General features: G+C 43.1%; 1 protein-coding gene across 1 annotated transcript; it reads left to right on the top strand.

Annotated features, from left to right (window-relative positions):
• The first annotated feature begins 1,528 nt into the window (after window positions 1-1,528).
• Window positions 1,529-9,507, top strand: lhx1a (LIM homeobox 1a). The gene is made up of 5 exons (XM_084674427.1): window positions 1,529-1,698; window positions 3,031-3,254; window positions 3,753-4,030; window positions 6,091-6,256; window positions 7,685-9,507. The coding sequence occupies exons 1-5, from the start codon at window positions 1,529-1,531 to the stop codon at window positions 8,062-8,064; spliced, it is 1,218 nt and encodes a 405-aa protein (XP_084530553.1). The 3' UTR covers window positions 8,065-9,507.
• Window positions 9,508-24,061: the final 14,554 nt, after the last annotated feature.

Below are 24,061 nucleotides of genomic sequence, written 5' to 3'. Positions count from 1 at the left end.
GGCAGGAGTATCCAATAGTAAAATTACAACAAAATAGCCTAGTCAGCGGCAAATTATTCCTATATATAAGTATTGGCTATATAAAAACAAGTTACTACTACCATGCCACTAACCTGCATTATGTTTAGGAAACGTTCACACAGTTCTCCTTATTCGGCACTATCAAGTTGAACCTCGCCATGTGCTAAAGCAGGTTTGGAAGATGCAGCGTCTTTAGTTTAAGCTTAGCCAAAACTCATATCAAGCTCAGATTCGTTTCTGATGAAAATACGTTATTCTGTTGACGGGTATTCTTGGTAATAGCATAGAAAAACAAAATAGCTGAAGTCTCTAGATGAGATTAATATTAAATGAACAAATAAACATGGAAAAACAGCCTATAACATCTACAGTCAGGTAATACTTTGCCAATGCCTATCACCATGACAAGCTTCATCTTCGACAAGATGCGCATATCTACCTTGGAAAACGATTCATGCTGTCCATTTTCCAGAAGACGGTGGATCAACGGACGAAACACTCTTTACCCAAACGGTCGCCGTGATTCTGCTCACCATCCACATTCACAACCATATGACAGTTTCAGGCAAATTTTGACAATTGGTATCTTCAGTTCCCAATAAGCAGTAGAGTGCACCGGCGCAGCTTTGTAGGGATAGCTAATGGTTACTTGCATGGAGAGGTGCTGATTGGTTTCGCCTCAGCCTGACGTCACGAGTCCGTGAATAAGGCTGGCTCGTGTGCTTTCAGAAACATGCAGAGTACTGGAGACTGAACGAAGAGAGTCAATCCTGCAAAGAGACTTATGCTTCCATCACTAGAATCTTTGACCAAAAAAAAGAAAACAGGACCAACGGAGCCGGAGGAGAGACACTTTTTCTTGAGATATTTGGGGTTTATCGTTTTGTTTCTTGCCGGGCGCTCGTCGGTGGATAAGCGGCCATGTCAAAGTACATTGAATTATTTATAGGCACGCGTGTCTTGCTGTGTGACAGTATTGCTCTGAAACCAGTTTATTAGATGCGTCTTCGAGTCCTGAGTGGCACACGTCTCTTTTTTCGTCCAATGCTTCACTTTGAACACCACGGAGACTTGCAGACAGGCTATGGTTCTCGCCATTTAGTTAATATTTAGAAGGGGGCTGATATTTTGTCATTTGATTGGCTCAACACAGGTGTGTGTTCTGTGTGTGGAAGTGGATTCAAAGGACTGAATCTCGAGGAGCCAAAGGTATTGGTTCTACCTCACACCTAAGAGGACGTCTTGGCAACGGTCGCCATCCTGCGTTTGGACCCCATACCTCCGTGCTGGCCTCTTAAGCATACAGGGAGAAACGCCTAAGGCGACCGATCGACTGTTCCTTAAAACACATTGACCCGGGACCTCCGACCGACTAAGGAACAAAACACCCAACGAAAGCAGTCGATGTTCGGTCTGGGGTGTTGATTTGTTTATCTAGTCGAGTTAAAGGACCTGAAGCTCGGGCTGTAAAGACCACGGTATCATTGTGGGTGCACATCCAAAGACGATGGTACACTGTGCAGGGTGCGAGAGACCTATTTTGGACAGGTTTCTCCTAAATGTTTTGGACAGAGCATGGCACGTGAAGTGCGTTCAGTGCTGCGAGTGTAAATGCAATTTAACAGAGAAATGTTTTTCGCGAGAGGGGAAACTATACTGCAAAAACGACTTCTTCAGGTGAGATGTGCTTTAAAACCTCACATTTATCATTGTTTCATGTTGTACAAGGGTTGAGCGTATTACTGTTGATTCTGTATGCAGCGTCATATGTTAGTCTTAGATGTAGATAGAAAGAAAAACATAGGTCTAATTCTAATCCAAAACAAAGGTGCACTTTGCAATAGTACATTTTTATTAATGTAACCTATACTCTTACATTATGACCGTGTTGGGAAAGGAAGATTATGTTAGGGTATACAAACTAGACATCAAACCCTTTTGCTAGTCTTTCTGAGGATAGTTTTAATTTGTTGCGCAAAAAGTTGCTTAGGATATAATTAATTAATTAAAGGTTACAACAAGGCTACGCTTAAAAACCGGCAGTTGGGCCTACTTGGTGTTTACATAATGGAGTGTAGGCCTAGTATTTCCACAAAACTAGGCTACCAAATACATTTCGTTCGGTGCCAAAGGTGTGAATTAGGTCCGTGTGGTGAGTGATCAGAAGCTTTGATTAGGGCACAGTAATTAACGGCTTGTTAATTTGTATTTCAATGCTAAGCGAAGGACAGCGGCATTAACTGTGTGTACTCGTTCCCGGTAGGGGTTCGAAGGAAATCACACTTTGTTTACAAGATATAGACGGCCAGAAAAGCCGCTAGAATCAACTTCACTGGGATTCCGTGTTGGAAGTGCAGCTCACATGGTGGTAAAGCTGTCTGGACAGATCCATGTGTTTGCACAGCTCGAGTGAAGGATACGTGATAAATTGATTTAAATAATAAACCAGTGTAAAAGATCAAACCCGCAGACAGTGGAATCACAGACTGGCAATCAACAATTAGTGTACAGAATCTCAATACACATTAGGCCAATGACTTAAAAGAAATAAAACTTGGATAATCTCTCGTATTATCAATCATTGTGTATTGCTGTGAATGTAGCCTATATGTGCCTCATATGAGTCTGTCAAATAAGAGAAGCAAATCAATTAGGAAAATTACTTTCAAAGCATGCTATATTTTCTTTATATAAATATAGGATCTATCCAAAAATATGCTACATGTATATTGGCCTATTTTACAATTTTCTCAACGATACTAAAATAGACTCGCTCTTTATGACACACAATTCGGTCGGATAATTCAACAGTTAAGATAAGCCTAAATAAAAGTAAGTAGTTTTAATAAGCTTTCATTCATGCTATTTGTTATTACAAAATATTTAGGCTATTTCCAAAATATTGTCTGCAGTCGTAACTTTTTGCATTTGACCTTGCGGCCTATAGTAAACAAAAGTCTTAATATCCTAATGCTTTTTAATAACAGACTTCCTATTTTCTCCTAACAGGCGGTTCGGTACGAAGTGTGCAGGTTGTTCACAAGGCATCTCTCCGAATGACTTGGTACGGAGGGCGAGGAGTAAAGTGTTTCACCTCAACTGCTTCACGTGCATGATGTGCAATAAGCAGCTTTCAACCGGAGAGGAGCTATACATCATTGACGAAAACAAATTCGTCTGCAAAGAAGATTACCTAAACAACAGCAATGCAAAAGACACAAACCTTCTCTCAGGTACGACGAACGGCTTCATAATATGGCGGGTTTCACCTAAATTGTGATGAATGTGATGCTTTCAGCCAACGCTTTGAAGTCGAATGATCATGCATCATTTCAGTGACTGGAGGTATATCAGATGTGGCCTAATAGCCCATTCACAGATGCCTATTTATAATATCATATAGCTAAATGGTTTCGATAACAAAAAACGTTGCTCAAAATAGCAATTTGATGTTTTATAACATTTCAAACATTTTCTTGAAATAGCCCATCCGTGTCATCTAAGTTAAAATATGCTAAACGTTGATTTGGGACTTGAAGGCCTATGTTATTCCATTGATAATAACAATAATAATAATAAAGGCATGTTTTAATGGATACAATTGCCCTTCATTGAAAATGATTACCCTTAAGTTGAAAGCCAATTGCAATATAGCACAATAATGTATTATGCACTGTTCAATTTAATTGTGTACGCCTTCTAATATTCGCTCCTTTTTCTCTCTCTCACAGTAACAGCATGTAGTGATCCGAGTTTATCACCGGATTCTCAAGACCAGTTACAGGACGACGTAAAGGATTCTGAAATAGCCAATTTATCGGACAAAGAGACTGGTAACAACGAGAATGACGACCAGAACCTCGGTGGTAAACGACGTGGACCTCGAACCACCATCAAAGCAAAGCAGCTGGAGACTTTGAAAGCAGCGTTTGCAGCGACCCCAAAACCCACAAGACACATCAGAGAGCAGCTCGCACAGGAAACGGGGCTGAACATGCGAGTTATTCAGGTAGCCACATTATATTACGGCAGATAATACTGAATTCACACGTTTGCAATTCTTTTTTCTTAAAGCCACTGGAATATTTTTTATTTTAGCTCTTCGAAAGAAGCAGCTAGGTGAGTCTCGAAGAACGGGTGGTGGGGGAACTCACCTTGTTCGTTTTCAGGGTTACGCGCTCATTAAAATGTGTGAGAAAGCAGTTTATATTTTATGGAGAGTATCTCCCTAAGCGCCTGAGCTAAAACGGGGGAGGGGTACTCGGAATGGGGTCTTTGTTGGCACTTGCATCATTGCTGGGCGCGATGTCAATAGTTCGCCACAAACAGAGGCCTCATCAGATTCACGCCGATCCTTTCTCATTTTCCTTCCCTTAAAGAGATGGGCTTTTCTCGAAATTGCCCATGTCACATTGGGATTCAGTGAGCAAAACATTGGCTGTCATCGAGGATTATTTGGAAAGGGTAATTTATATGGGTATTTTTGATACTTGGCTACCAAGACAAGTAAATACGCCAACTGGCTCAAGACTGGTGAGAGCGATTGGGAGTCTTGGCAGCACTGTGTCATCACGTTTTGCGACCACATTTAGCCATGCTGTGACCATTTTCAGTCAAGTGTAAACGCAGAAATCAGTTTTACGAGACTTCCGAATGCCCCTTTATCCCTTTAATCTAATATGGAGTTTTTCATTAGGTATTACATTTTGTTCTCAAGCAGCCTAGAATTGTTATACTGAAACACAAGATTATTCAGAATATTATTTTTCAACTTGCTGCCAATTGCAGTATTACCAAATTATTATAAAAATAATGTTAATTCATAATAAAATATTACAGAAAATAATCGAGATAGGCTATGTATCAAGTTTAATTTGAGCCAACTTATCATATGCCTATATATCATACTGTCGGTAAACGTATTATTCTATTTGTGTTCTATTCATTTAACTTGTAAGTAGGCAACTTATTCATCCTTAAACCGAAATATAAGGCATTTTAGTCCAGCTTTTATAATATTAAACTGAAAAGGCTTTCACGATTTAAGCGTGCATGTTTGAGCTTGGCCTTGTAGAACCAAGGATAATGTCAAAAAACATTTTCCAACGCCTCAATTGTTGGTCAGCAGGAGTAGGTTGTTTTTTCGTGTCGAACATAGGGGCCGGCAAATCTACATCCACAATAAATGAATAATAACATCCACTTAAATCACTGTCTAACATTAATGTGCTGCGGGGTTGTGCTTTCATACCTATTAATTCGAAATTGGACGACAAATCTAGAAAGAAAAAAATGGTTTACAAGATTAATAAAGAGGCGAAGTTGGATATTTAAGAGCACCAAGGAAGAGGTGTAATTAGCAGTAAGAATTCAAGGGTGGGTACATAGATTACGAAATAATAACCCAGGCAGAGCATGTTAATATATCTGTAACAACCCTCCTATTAAGTATTAATTTGAGATTTTAAGGCCCTGCTGCTGCCCCCCTCGGTTGGGGTAAATGGGGGGTTAAAAGATCATTAAAAGAGGTTTGATTCCAGACTCTTCAAGAGACGATAATTAGGAATAATCGTGTCACTGCAATACAAATTTGCTCCATCACGTCACCATCACGTAATCTTGACCGTCAGGCAGGAAAAGCACAAAATTCATGCCTATGTGCTATACCTTGACTTCGCTTAATAACAAAACAATAAACGTATTCGTTAAAAAATGGTTTGTTTTATGCATGATTACTCAGACGAAAGAGACGTGTTTCATGCCAAACATGTAGCCTATTTTAAATGAAGTGTGGGAAATTATAAAAGTTATGCTTAGTAAGCTTAGGTTTAAAAGCATTCCCAGGTATTAGGTAAGACTAGGGTAATTTTTGCCTTTTGTTGTCAATAATGTGTTCCCTACAGTTAATATTTACATTATAGGATTATAGGCTGCTATTTTGATCACAAGCATTGCTGTGTTTGAGCTTTTTAAATGAAATATTTAATTACAGAAATGCGTTTTTGTCACGTAGGCCTATATATCACATTGTATTAACCATAGCCTATACTTGCCCGTTGTGCTTCCTAGGTATGGTTTCAGAACCGGCGGTCCAAAGAGCGTCGTATGAAGCAATTGAGCGCTCTGGGCGCAAGAAGGCACGCGTTTTTCCGCAGCCCGAGGAGAATGAGAACGCTAGTGGACCGGCTCGAACCTGGGGAATTAATTCCAAACGGCCCTTTTTCTTACTATGGAGGTAAGAACGATGATGAAAGGCTTACGTGTCTCAGAGGGGTTTATCTATTTTCACGTTTGTTTGAAATGTGGAAGAATTTTACATGTGTCTGCCAAGCGCTGTTTCCATTTGTCGCGCTACCCTAGGACGCCTTTGATGACTATCGTGGCTTATCTGATGGGCGTACAGATGTTGAAATAGTCTAGAAGCTACAATAAGAGTGCTGTTTTAAAATGCTTGTAGAAGAACATTACCAAGCAAGGTTTTAGTCAGATTTTTCTTAAAACGATCCTACCACCTGTCGGCTTTACATGAGTAATGTCACATTTACAGAAATTAAATAGGCCTATGTGTTTTTGTTTGTTTTTTGTTGTTGTTTTTTTTTACCGTACATGATAGCTTTAGGGACTAGGCGATATTATGTTGACACTGATAATATTTTGAAGGAAGCCAAAAGCGAAAAAATAGGGAGGAAATTAAGATATACATTTGATAAAAATTACAGTTGTATAATGTGCAATAATAATAAATACATTTGGCCTCAATTGCACATTTACTATGAATCTGAATAGTATGAAACTTCTTAAATATTTTGTTCTTCTCTGTGAGATATTTACTATATCAGTACCTCATTACCAAATTCCTGCTGTCTTTGGTCTTTGTGTTCAGAGCAGTTTTGTTAATATGTAACTTATACATATCATTATGAGGTCAATAGGTGAATGTGGGCTTCAAGTAACCATACTCTCACTGGCTAATCTCATGAACCCCTCTCTAATGTAGGCGTACTTTTGAAATGTTTTCCAACAAAATTCATCTTTCAATTGGAGAAACTTGATTTTTATAGGAGGGATACTGTAATAATACACTTTTCCCAAGTGTGCAGGTGTTATGTTATTTAGACATTTTAGCAAACAAAGGAACTGACATTTGCGTTTAATGCAGGTCCATAGTTTTAAGTTGTTTGGTTGATTGAAATTCTCATTTTAATTGATGAAACTTATTTATTATTATGTGTATCTTAAAATATGTTACAATGCCGATGCCATTAGTAATGTATTCTCAGAAATAGTAGCGTTTCTGTGACTGTAAAAAAATCCTCATAGTCTTACATTTTTTTGTTGTGATGTGAGGATTTCAAAAGTGCTTGGGCTTTTGTCCTTTGTGGTAGGCTTCCCATGTCTAATAATATTCTGCCTAAATAAGAAATAGGTCTCTGTGTATAAAATTGCTGATGAAATGACCCATATAAAAAACAAATTCTCCCCACCAATTGAAGCTTTGATTTAAGTGTAATGTGTTCTCTGACTAATGTGGCACAACGAGGGTTTCTCTGTCACACAACTACAGGCGACGTATATTCAATGGATTTCCCACAACATCTCTGACAATTAGTTTCTCGCACTCATTCCTCACACGTCTGATCTTGATTTTCTTGTCAATCCGCAGATTATCAAAGCGAGTACTATGGCCCAGGAGGGAACTATGACTTCTTTCCTCAGGGGCCTCCCTCATCGCAGGCGCAGACCCCTGTAGACCTCCCCTTCGTGCCCTCTTCAGGCCCTACGGGCACCCCGCTTGGCGGCATGGATCATCCTATGCCAGGGCACCACCCCTCCAGTGAGGTGCAGCGTTTCTCTGACATCATGTCCCACCACCCAGGGGACTCGCCCAGCCCAGAGCCCGGGATCCCAGGACCCCTGCACAGCATGTCCTCGGAGGTGTTCGGCCCCAGTCCGCCCTTTACCTCACTGTCCCTCAATGGCAGCGGATATAACAACCACCTGTCCCACCAACCCTCGGAAATGAACGAGGGCACTGTATGGTAGCTCCAATGAGCATACTGTACAATAGGGGAATGGTAGGGCCAAGGTTAGAGACACCTGTTGAATCTTTTTTTTGGTCTGTTACATTTATATATTTTCCCCATATGATTTGTTTTGCAAGAAAGATATATGGTGAAAAAAACACGGCGTGGACAATGTAGTTGTAAACATTTACCTTGGTATTGTGTTGATGTTTTGATTGCTTCTTTTTCCAAAACCGAACAAGGACTTTGGGCGCACAAAAGACTGTGTGTGTGTGAGACTGTTGAACCGAAGGCCTCGGGCCCCTGCCCTCCATGACTGTGACCCCTTCTGACTCCTGTCAGTGGCCTAGCACAGTGACAAACCTCCAAACATACATCACTGGGAAAAAACACAATTTCCAAAACAAGTAATATATCCCCAACAAAAGAAATATCATTAGCTACTGTCAAAGACTCAACAGCTTTACAGAGGAAAAAGGAAAGGCCGGTTAGTCGAACGGTAACCCGAGCCACTGGCACCAAGAAGGCTGAATGACGTTGGACTCTATTTATGACACTCGATATGTCTCTTGTATTTATTCAAAAGCTCCTCAGACCTCTTTGCCTCTCAAGGCTCTGCCATATTGACACTTAAACAACCTTTTCAACACTAAATATGTTTCTCAAGGCCAGGGGAAATACCTTTTTTCTTCCATCTGGACTAGTTACTTTTCTTGGTTCGAGAATTCCACCAAATCTGAAAGTTGGCCTTCAAAAGGCAGTCACTAAAACAATATATGGATTGTAAAACCCTTTATTTGAATGGAAGAGAACTTGAAATGATAATGAATTCTACCTTCTAAGAATCTTTTAATGGGGGCCTGAAAGGGACTTAGAACAGTCAACTGTTTACGTAATATATTTAATTCAGGAGTTAAAAAGTATCAAACCATGTTTTAGAACCTCTTGATCCATATAAAAATGTTCCAAGCAACCAACCAAACTTTTGTATTGATTTTATTTATATTGTATGAAGACAAACACGTTTGCTGGGGTTGTGTTTCACTGTGCTAGTTTGTACAAGATGTTGTTTACAAAAAATTTAAAAAGATTTACAAAAAAACACAAGTAGACAGTTGCCAAATAAAAAATAGCACAATACTGTAAAAGTGCTTTGCACCATCATCTGCAGAACGTGTTGAGACAAAGTGTAAGTGTTAAAAAACATGCTGAGAAGTAATTTACTTCTTAATTTTTTAGTCTGCTGAACAGCATTCATAAAATTGTTAATATGACATACTTAGACAGGTTTTATTTTTGTGTCTTTAAAGGAAAATCCAAACTATTAAAATTGATGGTCAAATATGCAGCAACCAGCTGCTACTTTCTTTGAATATCAAACCCTCATGGTATGTCTTTTATTGTTCCAATAAACCTAAGCTTATGTGACCTCCAGTGCATATTAGACCATTCACTGTATAAATACGACATGTTGGAAAAAAATGTGTTTCTAATAAAACTAGAAAATATACAATTTGAATGAAAATATATTTGTATTAATTGATGGTCTAATAGCAACTTTATAATATTTGACCCTATGCGTTTAGTTTTGGGGTATGAACCCTTTCCCGATCTTACCTATTTATCCTCTTAGGTTGAGTATTGTTTGCTTGCATTGTGAGGGGACAATGGTATTCGGTATACTCCTTATCTAAGAATAGTAGTGATTAAATGGAATCAGTGAGGTTCCATTGACAGATCTCAACATAAAATCATAAAATTCTTGGTGAAGACTGGAATTCTGGCATTATACACAATTATTACATTCAATAGGTTTTTGCATCGGTCAGAACCCACTACAAAATGTATTAAATTCCAAAAAGTTTACAGTCAAACATATACAGCGGTGCCTTGAAATGTAAATATTTTCGTCCTCCTTGAGTAACGTTAGTTTCACTCCATTGTCGCACAATAGAGCATGAAATACTTTGGCTGCAATTTCAACTGTATATCTGTGAACAAGTCATATGGCGTACTGCTGGGATATGAATAACAAGGAAATCTTGCTGACTTGCTGGCCGAGTGACTGCAGCCAAACACAAGAGGGAGTCCCTCTTTAATTCTCGAAACTGAATTCATAACTAATGCTGATATCGTTTTTTTCCCCACAGTCCTGACAGATTCTTTTTATTTATTAAAATATGTCATTTATTACATTGCTTGAGGTTGTGGAGGATTTATTTCAAGCAGTTGTTACAGTGTTCTCGGTCAGGACTGAATTGTTTTTTGTTGTTGTTTTTTTACCTTTAGTTCTAAAGTTTTGAGTTGTTGCTATGGGGCAGTCATTCTTGTGGGAGGAGATGAACCATTCCTTGTGTGTTTTTGTACACAGCAAAGTGACAGGAATTAATCCACTTAGTACCACCACACACACACATAATTAGAATAACAGTATATATCTAGTACTCAGATATTAGTAGCTCACAGAAACCAGAGCACAGAAATTCCTAGCTCAAAATTCTTACACACATTGTGTCAGTCAGAAAGGATTGAAATAGGCCAAATAGTGTTTATTCAAATTAATAAATGACCAGGTGTTTATTGGCAGGGTAATGTAAAATTATTCATAGGTTCCAGTTGGAGCAGTGTGGGCATGGGATTGTGGCCTGTATCTGGGGAAAGTAGCCCTTATCTCTCACTAACCTTCATGCTGCTAGACCCCCTCCACCCCTACCCCCCAGTCCGTAATCCACCATGAATTAATCATGGCCCTGAGAGGTAACCGGGCCTGAGGAGTGCAGGCGAGATGGTGGGAGGGTGGGGTTGCTGGGGGCTAACGGGGGGGGGGGGGGGTATAAGACTCCGCTGAACCCCTCGGCTTAGCCAAGACGTTAACGCAACACGCCACCACCCAAGGCCTGCAGTGGGGGAGGGGGTTAAGACCATGGCTCTTTAAATTCAAATCTCCTATTGATTGGGCATCGGCTATTGGTTCTAAACCGACCTTGTCGTAGCAGTTGAAAAAAAATTAACACACTTTAACTGTATCGAGTGATTTTAAATGACGGTTTAAATTCTTGAGCGTAGTCATGTGACTAGCCTACGTCCTCTGTGGATAGGTTGGACGGGAAGAGGGAAAGGAGGGGGGGCTTTTACAGGACTATCATACCATCATACCTGTTGGCTCTGCAGCCCAACATAGTTTGAGAACCCCTCTCCACTATGTCGAGTTCTGCAGCTGTAAATACACAAAAACAGGGCACGCATCTTCATTGCTTTGCAATCAAATGAAACACGTCTGGGAACAATCTTGACCAAACATGAGAAAGCCAATCAATTTCATAGGCTGGCTGAGAAAGCCTTTTTTCTAGTTTGTCTTTCTTTGAGTCGGTGATGGTGTGTCTAGACATGCAGTTCACTCACTAACTGTAAAGCTATATTATTTTTGTGCTGACTTGCAGATAAACGGGTATGGGGGAGCCACCTGTCTCACTGGCCAATTTGGTGTGAGCTGTACTTGTCTGAGAGACAGGTGAACCTGTCACAGCATTTCCAAAAGGCAGGGATAAACGGTCCTCATAACTCATACTATTTCCTTATGGCTGTTTACAATGTACGATACAGTGCAGGAACCAATATTTGAGTCATTAACTTCATGTGAATATACAGGAACACCGGTGACCTTGGACAGTGTAATACAAGGCGGCCATTTGGTTTCACATTGGCATCTGCACAGGAAGATGTCCTTGGAGGGAGAATCTACTTGGAGAATTTCTCAGAGGGCAGAAATCTGTGTGATGGCATCTGCGAGCCCAGCTCATTCACAGTCGACCAGACTTCAATAACATTTAAAAAAGAATAGGTGTTCGGTAGCAATGTTGGAGGCTTTACAAATGCGTTGTTAAACATAGTTCTCTATCTGCTGAAATTAAGTAATGTTTAAGGTTAGAGATGCAATTTGGTTTGCGGCTATTGTTACGTTATAACTCCAAGATATAGGATATAACTCAAATTAGAGTTTTAGGGTTATGGTTAGGTCTAAGGATTTAGAGGTATAAGAAGTTAGATTGAATTGAAACAAAAGTTTTAGAGAAAGTTTTTTGGTTTTTAATGTGAGATTCATGGATTGTCAGTCAAGTGTTGTTCCCCTGTTCCATCTCTGAGCCTTCTTAATGTGATTTCTATGAGGTCCCCTGACCTGTCCTCTAAAGCGTAACATCCATAATGGGGCCTCCTAGTGGTGGGACGAACACCAACAATATTAGCAGACTGAATTTATTATGGGGAAAAAAAACAGTTGTCGAGTTTGTAAGCAAATATTAGAACAAGTAAGCCCCTTTACCTAACCTCATTTAATTATTGTGCAGAGTTCATAAAAAAAATAATTGGTAAGTAAATAGACTGTCAGGTTTTGGGTCGAGGCAGGGAGGGGCTGGAAGGGGAGCGGGGGGTTAAGCCTTTTTCACTAAAGAGTGGAATCCAGTGCAGCATCACACTAAGTGCATTTGTACAACCAGCTAACAGCACAGCTGCAAGGCGGCCCTTATCACCCTGCCATGTTGTAACAGAAGCTCCAGGTGTCTGTTGGCGTGTTACTGTACGTCGGCACACACTGCCGTTGTTAATTAACGCAATCCCCTGCTTATCCAAAGAGGGAAATACCTGGATTAGGGAGAGATTTGTGACTAAAACCTGAGACATTGCTAATCAATTTAAAGCCATTAGACAATTAATTTACTTTGGTAAGGGTGGATGTTGCGCGTACTAATACCGTATTCTGATGAGTATTGAATATATCCTGTTGACAGGATTGAGTTAGCAACCTGAATGTACTGGAGAGGCGTAAACAAGGCCAATAATGTGTCATTGTGTAAGTGTCCACAGCATCCCTGCAAGAATAGAGACACTACAGTGTATCTTCCCAGTTGGCTACTTACCTGTAACCAATGCAAAATAACCTGTGTGTGTGTGTGTGTGTGTGTGTGTGTGTGTGTGTTTGTGTGTGTGTGTGTGTGCATGTGAATAGAGAGGGACATACTATACTGAAAAGATGGTTGAAGGTATAAGCACGGGTTGTGTAGGCCTGTAGAGTGCTACATTGCTGATGTTGACTGAACCATTGTGGAATGTGAAAACTGTTATTCTGTTTCGTAAGTCACATTTGAGGATGAGGGCGCAGAACATAAAAAAGCACCCCAGATAGTTTTCAATGTTTGGTTATAGCATCTTGATCAGTTAAGAAAACCAAACTTTCTGAAGACTTCCTATATCCAAGAATAAACATGAGCTACCTGGTATCCAACAATAGTCATGACAGCTATAAGTACACGTCCATCGTCTAAGGGTAATGTCTTGGCCCACAACATATCGAGGGCCAAATACTGTCCTTTAGCCTAGAAAAATCCGGCTGGAATATTTTTCCCTTTAAAAAAAACATTCATTCCAATTAAAGAAGGCCCGTGTGAATGCAGCCAAGCAGCTCTGTTATTCAATTCCATTAGAATGAACGAGGCAGCCGCATGCAACCATGCAGTTAACAGGAATTAAAACCATAGGCAAGATGACGGATTACATCGGAAATTGAGGTGTGTGTGTATGTGTTTGTGTGTGTGAGTGTATGTGTGTGTGCTACCAGTTGTGGGTTTTTACTGTATGAGTTTCTTATAGCATTTTGTGTTTTGCTTTTATGTGCATACTTTGCATTGACACAAAGTTCAGTGTATACATTTTGTAGTCTAGGCATGGTTTTGGGTGCACTTGTCATTTCGGCGTTTGCCAGATGTGGTTGTGTGTGATATATGATTTCACTTGTGATGCATACATGACAGTTGGCACCATTAATCATAGTTAGAACATACGTAGTCTGTGAAGTGACCCTTATTGTGCTTTTTGTAAAGTCAAAATAAGTTTAGCATATTATTTACTTGCAGACAGGCTGAAACGTCATGTGGACGGGTATTGTAGTGGAGGAAAGCATGGGGTGGCATGTTTCCTGGAAGAGGTGTGTCAGTTATGGGCTCAGTGGGTGTGTCTAAATTGGTAAGACCATATAATTCCGACACACCCCTTTGCAGCTTGAGCAACACCTTTGCATAGTAGCTTAGCCATGCAGTTAATTAGAAACAAAAGCTGGAAAATAATTAATTAGGACTGCAATTCCTTTTCTTTCTTTTTTTTTTACCCCTGCCAAACTTTATAATGGAGTAGACTGGCTTATAGAATTACATGGAAGTGTAATTCATTAAAGCTGGAAGACAGGGGAGACCAGAAAGATGAATGGTTATGTTTCCACCTCAGTTTTCCCAACCTTCACTGGAGGTGTTCTGAACATGATGAGTTTTGTGTTGGTCGTCTTTTTTTGTTTAGTTTTTCCATCTTTTTTCGATATTGAGTGAATAAGCGGCAATTTAAATTAGTTGATTTCGGTAAGTCACCTAAACATGTTGCTTTGAGACACACTTTGCCCATGTGCTTTCCTTTTGGAAACAGAACAAAACACTCCGATCTCATGCAAGCAAAAGAAAAATAGACAGGATCTCGTGCTGTAGTACCTCCCATTCACCACAACTACTCTGTGGCGCCATCTACTATGGAGCCTTCATCACAGGGATATTTATGAGCTTTTTCCAGAGGGTAAGGACAAGGTCCTCTCCAGTGTTATTTCACAATGGCCATACAGAGAAAAAAAACCTGGTGATTGTGAAGCCTGCACGCCAGCACTAACATGGACAGCACGCTCTTGAGCTGAGATATGCATGATTTGCAGGGGCCAGCGTGTTATTTTGAATCAGCCCTTGTTTGTTTATTTCAATTACATGCATTATATGTGGGCCGAACCACTCAAGCCTGTGATCACATCTAGATGCAGATGCTTTTTCTACCCCCCCCCTCTCTGATTAGAGTGGAGTGGTCCAGGAGTGGTTCCCTCACATGCACTTGGAGCCTCTGTGGGATCAGCCTGGATAACACACGACACCAGGGGCTGTTCTCTTACTCTACCCAGGATGGGAGTCATCATATTGGGCATGGTTTATGAGGAGGTTTGGGGGTCAGGGGTTTTGAGGTATGGGGAAGCCATCATGTAGAATTAGTGTTAGTCCTCTTTACTGTGACCCTAGGATGAGTTCCCCAGGCACTCAAATGTACCATTTATCATAGTACTGACACCCTTAAGGGCCATGCTGTTGAAGATGTGAAGAGAAAACATAGTAGTGGTGTAATTTCTGTGAATATGTATTTGAATCAACAATTACGTGTGTGTCTGTTTGTTGATAATGGCTTGAAATGGATTGCAGGTAAAAAAAGAGGTAATCATGTAGCCGACAAGGCTGTGTAATCTCTCTTTGTCAATACAACTGGAAAGAAAACATCTTTCAACAAAAAAAGAGCACCTTTGTATGACACAATTAGTATTGCAAGTCCCTACCCTGGACAAAACGCTGTAAACACCGATTTAATGTACTTAATGAGTTGTTGAGCCATGGCTTTGAATGGGCCCACTCAGTCACTGTCTTGTCCACTGAGTGCTTCAGTCACATTCAAATTGCCCCGAGTCCAGCAACATTGATGAAGGAGCCTCTGTGCACGGCATGGGGAAGGCAGTTGAGTCACTGTCAATCTTTGTCCCCTGTATTTGCATTGGCCTCAGCGCCCAATCAATGCTGGACCAAAGTGAGCTTTCTACCCCTGTTAGAAACTGCCCTCCATCATTCACTGTAGCCACCGATAATGCCCTGTTTAAACTGTGTGTGTGTGTTCCTGCAGACCCTGTTTGCGTTATCGCGATGTTTGAGGGAAGTCATTAGAGCGGTGTTTCCACTGCAGGAACCAGGTCTAAATTGAGTCCCAGGGAACAAAAATCAGGAACCAATAAGTCCCTGTTCTGGTGGTACTACCTTTACAAAACACAGGACCTTTGGGGGAGGGGCTTGCACTGCTGAACCTTTCTGATTGGTCAAGTACTTGCTGCAGCATACAAGTATTTCAAAAGTTATTTTAACCACTATTTGTTTTATTCTGCGGCCACAATAACGCATCAACATGGAGAATAAAAGAACACACGATAGATGGCCCAACGGTGAAGTCCTCCTTCAGCATTTATGTTATCTAGCGGCAATTGGAATTGGCAACCCTCAATGACTTTGTGTATTCTAAAGTCGTTGGCATGTTAAGCAAGCTGAACATTTTTCACACAACAGTGTCGGAGAAGCTTGTTTTTTTTGTTTGTTGCAAGATTATAAGAAAATTAACGATCACAATAACAGAAGTGGCTCTGGCCATTGGACCAGCAAGAGGTTTGAAGTACGGTGTATATGTCAGGGTGCTAATTTGGATAATACTCTGGGGAAAGTTCCTGTGGTGGAAACGTGGCTAACAATGGGCTGAAGGAACCTTCAAGTTCCTTGAAATGTAGTTATGGGGAATACAAGTTCCAGGAAACGGCTTTGTGTGATCAGGATCTTTTGTCACATGTTCCCAGGCCTTGGTTCCTATTCTTTCAACATGAGACATTGCTTTCAAACTGCATTCTCCCTTCCTTGAGAAAATATGTGGTCTAAATCAACTGGATGGGTGAAAGACAGCTCCTCCAAACAGCACACGTCAATCCAGTCATGTGACATTAGTGATTTCCTGACAAAGAAGATGAAGTCAGAAAAAAGGACTCTCTTTTTGAGTTGGTGAACTGTAGCAATATTTTTGTTAACAGATTTTAGAAACAGGCGCTATTTTTGGGAATTGACCCTTAAACAGAAATAACTGTTCTTTTTCTGGAAGTACCTGCTTATAGGTTGTGAGGTCAGCAGAAGCCTGAATACAAATCCCAAAAGCATATATTAATCATGGATATCTGCTGGACTCTATATTAAAGAAAGGAACAGTCTTATGCAGTCAAACCCATTTTTGTATTCATCATGCATTTTTAGACCCATTATTTTTGGCTCCATCCACCCACAACAGCTCACGTGCGTGCATTTAGCATGAGAAGCTTTACCAACTAGTTCTGGTTAATGATTTACTGCAAAATTGCTTATAAATTGAGGACAAAAATGTTTTGCAGACCTGGCAGCTTTCAATTCCTGCTCCCATTTGTCACCCGGCATTCCCTTTTGTGTACTGCACAGGAATTAATTAGCCCACACGGTGGGAAATGTTTATGGCCATAATTTATGGGAGATGGACAGTGGCCATCTTGGACAGTTTTTTTCTTTATTTTTCCTCAGGAAAATACACTATATACAGTATTCATATATAACATGACTGTCCAATAAGTGATAAGGTATGCTGTTGTATCTGAGGAGATGGTGATGAGCTGGAACTTATGGGCATTCCTGTGGTCCTCCACTCTCACTCTGGGATAGGTTCATTCTCATGTTTTTGTGTATTGGTTCCCTACTGTACACAAAACACCTAAAGACTGATACTTAAAGCACAATAAGCTTATTGCTTGTCTGATTGTTTACACTGTTGTCATTGGCCTATTGGCAGTCTTGAGTGCTTGGCAAGCCCCAACTGAAATGTCTGCCTGCAGACAAAGCAAATTAGGATTAATTACTCATGCAGAGTACTGTGGTTTACTGGCATTGAATATTTGTCAGGTTGGGTTTTGGGTGTGTGCGTGTGCATGAGAGAGATAGACAGGGGAAGTAGATTCTACAGCTTCTACAAGGACAAATTAGATGTCATGTAGCACACACTCACTAGCTTTTGAATACACACACACACACACAAACCCACTCACACACATACACACTCTCCTCATGTGACCCAGCAGAAAGGGTTCACCTTAACCTTGAGACAGTCATCCATCCCTGGTGAATTAGCATGTGGATGCGCCCAAGTGGGTCGACGGTGCCTCTCCCTGCTCATTGGTGTTCCCTGAGCCATAGTGGGAGGTGTTTGGGATCAATGCTGGATAATTGGGTCTCCACGCGACATAATCTCACATTAGCAGAGCCAGCTGTGTAGCGAGCTTGAACCGCCACCATATTTATGATGGGATTGTGTGTGTGTACACTTTTCAGGTATAGGACATAAACACACATAAACACACTTCTCATTTACATTCACATTGTGTGTGTGTGTATGGGAAGTCAACCTGGACAGTTGGCACTAACACACACACATCTCACCTGGAGAAGTTCACATAATGTAGCCAGAAGGATGTTTCATGATTCCCCATTCCTTAGGCAACCTCCATTTCCCAATCGGCCAACCCTACCCCCAAACATACACACGCACACACACACACACGTACCCCTCACACCAACACTCACAACGCTTTTGTAATCAATGCCCAGAGAAATGGGATTTCTCCGGCCGCGGCCGCTGGCAATTAATACATTTGTGTCCTTTTTTAACACTAGTGAGCCGAGCTTGAAATTACCAGTGACTGGCTTTTGTCTCATTTGCATATTTATTGCAGCGGTGGGGGGGGGGCGCTAGATGGTGGCGGGGGGGGGGGGGGGGTGAGGGGGGGGGTAGGCGACTGGGGCGAATGATTGATGTGAAGCTCGCCTCCTGCATTCCAAACAGCCCATTATTACAGAAGGAGCAAGAGAGAGAGACAGAGAGACAGAGAGACAAAGGGGGAGGGATGGGGAGTAAAGGAAGGGGGGGCGTGCGGCCTTGCGTACAGTTGATTAAAGTTGAAGACAGTGGGATCGGCCTGCATACCGGAGGTTTTTGTTTCCTCTTTTCTCTCCCTTCCACCCGCTCTTCCTTCCTTCATCCCTTCATTCTTCCTCCTCTCTCATTCTCTGTCCATATTTTGTTAAGATGGACCAGACAGGAGAATTAAAGGGCTGTATTAATGGATGTTGACAAGGAGTGAACCAACAAAAAGCCTAAGCGGTGGATTTGCTTGAAAAGATTCAATCAGACATGTTTTGCTGGGATTAATTGCGAGACGAGGGGCGGAGGAGAGAGAGGCGAAGGGGTGCAGGGATGGAGGGATGCGTCGGTGTAGAGGTGTGAATGAGTGTGATTGTTTCGGGGGGTCACCCCCAGTGCTTCCCTCTGTCAATTTGAGCGATAGTTTGGAAATGTCCTTTGAATGATGCAAAATAGCAAGGCCCCCCCATGCCCCGTCCTTCCCCCTCCCCTCAAATTATGAGTATTATTTCTAGTAAGGGTGCTGGGGGGGAGTGGTGGCAGGCAGGCAATAGGACAAGTCTACACTGGTTTGATTGGATGTGATCCCCCCCCCTCTCTCCCTCCTTTGCACCCCCTGTCCCTCCTGGCACATACAGGATGGGAATAGACACTGATGACACGTGTGTGTGTGTGTCATATATGGCTCATGCACGTCAGAGTTCTGAACCTCCTTGGTACCCCCCTCCGCCCCCCCCCCTCCCACACACACACACCTATTCACCAACCCTCCCCAGCCGTACCAACTGTATTTCAAATATGATTAGGACTGACACGTTTGGGGAAATTCCATTTGGAAGGCAGTGCCTTTAGGAATCTTCCCTTGCAATGTACTGTGTTGTCTCACTTGTGTCTTCACCCGTAAGCCATTTGAGGTGGTCGATGCCAACAGTATTGGGTAGGAAGAGGGGGAGAGCGGCTGTGTGTCTACAAGTGGAGAAGGGGGTGGAGGGGGGTCTGTGATGTCGTCCGCGACATCGACTCCTCCCTTGTACGCGACAAGTCCACCTCCACTCTCTTCCTCCCTTCGATCCAAACTTCAACTTCCCCACACCCAGAAGTAAGACGCAAAGTCGGCTTTCGCTGCAGAATTGGGTTGGAGGTGAATGGAGGGGAGGGAGTGCATATGCAGCAAATTGGCAGCTCTAGTCAAATTATGCCGGCATTAGGGGAGGTCGGTGTGGCATAATCCGCCCGCCAAAGCCCGCCCCTCCCCCCTGCCCCTTGCCTCCCCCCCGCCCCTTGCCTCCCCCCCCATCTTACATCGTGTAACTTTTTGTCAATGCAAACGGCACATTTCATGCTTTGCCATTAATCTGTCGGATTACAGGACGATGGCAGTCTGGGAGATGAAGGGAGGGAGGGAAGGAAGGAAAGAAATAAGGAAGGACGGGGTTGAGATTTTATGAATATTTCGCTCTAACTTGGCTTAGCTCTCGTGGGCTGCAGGAAGGGGGAGGAAGAAGAAGGCTTTGGGGTCTAAGTGCAGGCTAAGACCTGTGTTTGTGCTATCCTAAACTAGTGCTGTACCTTAGTGCTGTACTATCTCTTAGAATAAAGCCCTGTGGTCAGAGGGAGCGAGGGTCCTGAGGGTCTTACTCTGCTGGGGAGGGAAGGGGGGTCACTCTCTCACTGTCTCTGTCATTCCATCTGTATCTTCATCTCTCTCTGTTGGGGGCCTTTAGGTGGTTCAGTTCAGACATGAGGGTTCTCTCTCTCTCTCTCTCTCTGTCTAGGGGGATTGGGGGGACTATCACAGGGGGACATTGGTCTCCCTCCAGGGGGGGTTGAGAGGCTGTCACACCAGGGGACCAGGCTCCATCTCAGGGGCTTGGAGAGGCTTTCACAGAGGGGGGGGGGGGGCTGGTCCCTCTCTCCCTCACTGGGATGAGATGGGCGGCTGTGAGACGCTGTCATGCTGGGAGAGCAGTCTCACTCCCCCCAGGGCCTGGAGAGGCTGGCATGAAGGAGAGCAGCTTGTCTTGGAAGGCAGGTCCTTTGGAAGAGTCTGCACAGGAGAAACAAGAGAGAACAGTTGTGTGTGTGTGTGTGTTTCTTTCACTCTCTCTCTCTCTCTCTCTCTCTCTCTCTCTCTCTCTCTCTCTCTCTCTCTCTCTCTCTCTCTCTCTCTCTCTCTCTCTCTCTCTCTCTCTCTCTCTCTCTCTCTCTCTCTCTCTCTCTCTCTCTCTCTCTCACACCCACACACATACAGGCTCACACCTAGGGAGGGACTTGTCTTTCTCCCGTGAGCTTTGTATTTTTCTGTGGTGCCTCTTGAGGGGAGCTGTCACACAGGGGGAGCGGCGTCTCTCCCCGTGAGGCTGACGTCTCTTCATATCCCCGCGTCCCCGACGCTGCCACCCTCGCAGCCTCGCTGGCTCTCGCTCTCATGGATAAATTGAATTTCTCTGAGACGACTGTTTGTAAAACAAGACAAATAATGAATTATTGTCTCCCTCGACTCCCTCCCCTGTTCCTGTTCTCTCTGCGTCTCTCACATGTCTTGCTTTCTTACCAATCTGTGTTTGTCTGATATTCCTTTTCCCCCCGTCGCCTCGATCATTCTCTCTCCTTCGGTCTCAATCTCTCCTGTTGCTCTTTCTCTCCTGGTTTCTTACTATGTGCTTTTGTGGGGGTGTGGGTAAGTGAGTGTGCAAGACGGTGTGGGCAGGGCTGTGTGTCTGTTTTCTGGTGATTCTGTACTTCTGCTGGATGTTGTGTCCATAGAGTAACTGTATATATTCTCTGTCTAGCAGGATCCTAAAGCTTGTAAAGCTTGTTGTACTCAACAGTGTGTGAACTAAAATCCTTTTTTTTCTTTCAACTATGGTTTGGATCATGTTTGACAAAGGCCCTGCTACTTAATATCAAATAGAAATGTCCTTTTTTTGCAAACTCTGTGCAAGAGTTAAACCATGGGAAGAAAGATGCCATACCTCCTCGTCTTTTGGTTTTCAATCTATCACACACAACTGATTCTGATGAAATTGTACTGTCCTTGGCCTTTCATCTTCTCATTACAGCACTAATAGCTACGTATACACACTCACTGTACCGACAGAGACCGATCGATGCCTCTTTCATTTGAACACAATCATCAAAATTGTCCTTCAATATTTTGCTCAACTTTGTTGCTGTGGCCAACCACTGCTAAGCCCAACTGCTTTCACGACTTGGTCTTCTAGGAGTTCCAGGCTGGCTGTGATTGGTGCCCACGTGAGCCCAGCGACTCTCCCCCGAAGCCCCTTTGCCCTTCACACAGATATCAACACGGAGAGGAAAGTAGCACTGGGGGGAGGCTGCTAGTTGGATTTGCATGGAACAAGTCTTGACGACTTAAATCCCCTTTGATCTTCTGTTTCCTGGAGAGGGGATTGTCTGCCGCGTCCTGTGGTAGCACACTTTCGTATGAGTCAGTGCTCCCCGCGTCACTCCCGCTCCCCCCACCTCCCAACATCCGTGAAGGAAGTCTTGATTTGCCTTTTTCACATCTCCTGTTTATCTTTCTCTCTCTCGTGGCCCTCCTTCTATCTCTCTCTCTCTCTCTCTCTCTCTCTCTCTCTCTCTCTCTCTCTCTCTCTCTCTCTCTCTCTCTCTCTCTCTCTCTCTCTCTCTCTCTCTCTCTCGCACGCTCTCTCTCTCTCGCGTGCTCTCTCTCTTTTCCCTAACACTGCCTCTCACTCTTTTTTCTCTTTCTCTTCATCTGTCCTTTCTCTCTATCTTTCCCTCACCCTTCTTCCTCCCTTCATCTCCCCTTTTCTCCCCTCCCCTACCCCATCTCACCTGACACCTCATCCTCTGTTTTCTCTCACCCTCTCGCCTCATCACCCTCTCTTCATCTCTCTGTCCCTCTCTTCCCTGTTTTCCCTTTGACTTCTCCAGCCTCTAATTCCCTTTCTTCAAGGACAAGCATCTCGCAGCATATCATCAGACTAAGACTTTGAGTCTCATCTTCCCTCCCTGGGTTTTACTCCTCAGAGTCCCTCTCCAGATCCCCTTTAATGTTCTAAGACCAACCCGGAGCTGTCAGTAAATATTAACGTCCAAGGGAGAGACAGAGACTCTGGTCCCTGTGTCTGTTCTCATCTGCTCACCCTGCACGGGTCTGGGGGGGTGAGATGGGGGGGGGGGGAGCTTTGAATCGAGATTACTGCAGTATCGGTGACCTCTGAATAACAAAGCCTGCCTGGTGGTGGTGGAGCAGTTTGTTTTCAAACCCTGACCCGAAGAAGCATTAGGGTATTGGGGTACTGAAAACAGGTTGGTGTTACAGAGGAAGGAATGAACAAATAGAGCTTTAGAACAGTCTGAGGCATGTGTCTGTGTGGTTTCCGTGTGAGCACTGGGACTTCCCATCTTGCTTGCTCGCTTGGTTGTATGTGTACCGGCCACACTCGCAGTCCTCAGCTCTCCTCCAAGCCCAGCCTCAGCAATATCACTGAACTGGATTGCCAGGCTCTGTCCCTGTCCCTGACTCCCAGCTCCTGCCCTGAGCCCAGATTCATTACAGCCCAGTCGCCGGGGTATTAAGATACGACCGCATTAACAAAGTTGTCCCGGTATCTTAATTGAATCTACCCCCCGCCAGAGCACAATCTGGATTATGTTTACCTGAAATATAAGCGGCTCGGGCTGGCGGTACATGGCCCGGCTGATAAAACACAGGGTTATTCCCCATGCCCAGTCCTAATCCCCGCTGTAATTTGTTCCCCCCGATGGATGTGGCCCTGCGATGGAAGCCTCTGATTGGGATTCCAGGGAACTGTGGGAAGGCTTTTGCAGGTATAACTTATACTGTATAAAAAAAGTGGAGGTGTGGATGTGTGGGTGGATGGAGGGTGAGTAGAAGGGAGGTGTTTGTGTGTTGGGTGGTGGAGTGTTGGGGTGTGTTGGTGTGGATTGAGTGTGTCTATCATCAGGGTGTTCTGGCAGTCAATGATAATGTGGTCCTTAGCGAGACAAGCTCGGATTTAAATCGGTTGCGATATCGCTCTTCAGATCAAGCCAAAAGTGGTTGGCTCTTGCACACATTTTCCTTCCTGTCCTTGTCTTACGCCGTTCCTTCAATGATGCAATGTTAATGGCGTCCACCGTAGTGACCATTTGTTTGAAAACACAATCTCATCCACTGCCATCATTATTTTAGTTGGATTCCACTGGTAAAAGCCAAAGACCCTCTTTAAAACGAGGGCTCTTGAAGGGCAGAAAAACCTATGGTAGGACATAGTTTAGCCAAGGCACCTTGTTCAAGGGCAAAGCCCACTACGGCCATGCCCACCCCTAAACCCCCGAACACACACACACACATGCAGACACACAGCAGCCCCACACCTCTGGTCCTGTCCCCAGTCAGACCCAGTGTGGACAGGTCCATGGTGGGGGGGGGG

Source organism: Hypomesus nipponensis, chromosome 15 (genome assembly GCF_054491055.1).
Source record: "Hypomesus nipponensis isolate SF chromosome 15, ASM5449105v1, whole genome shotgun sequence".
Taxonomy (NCBI): Eukaryota; Metazoa; Chordata; class Actinopteri; order Osmeriformes; family Osmeridae; genus Hypomesus; species Hypomesus nipponensis.
This window is presented reverse-complemented; position numbering and strand designations above follow the sequence as displayed.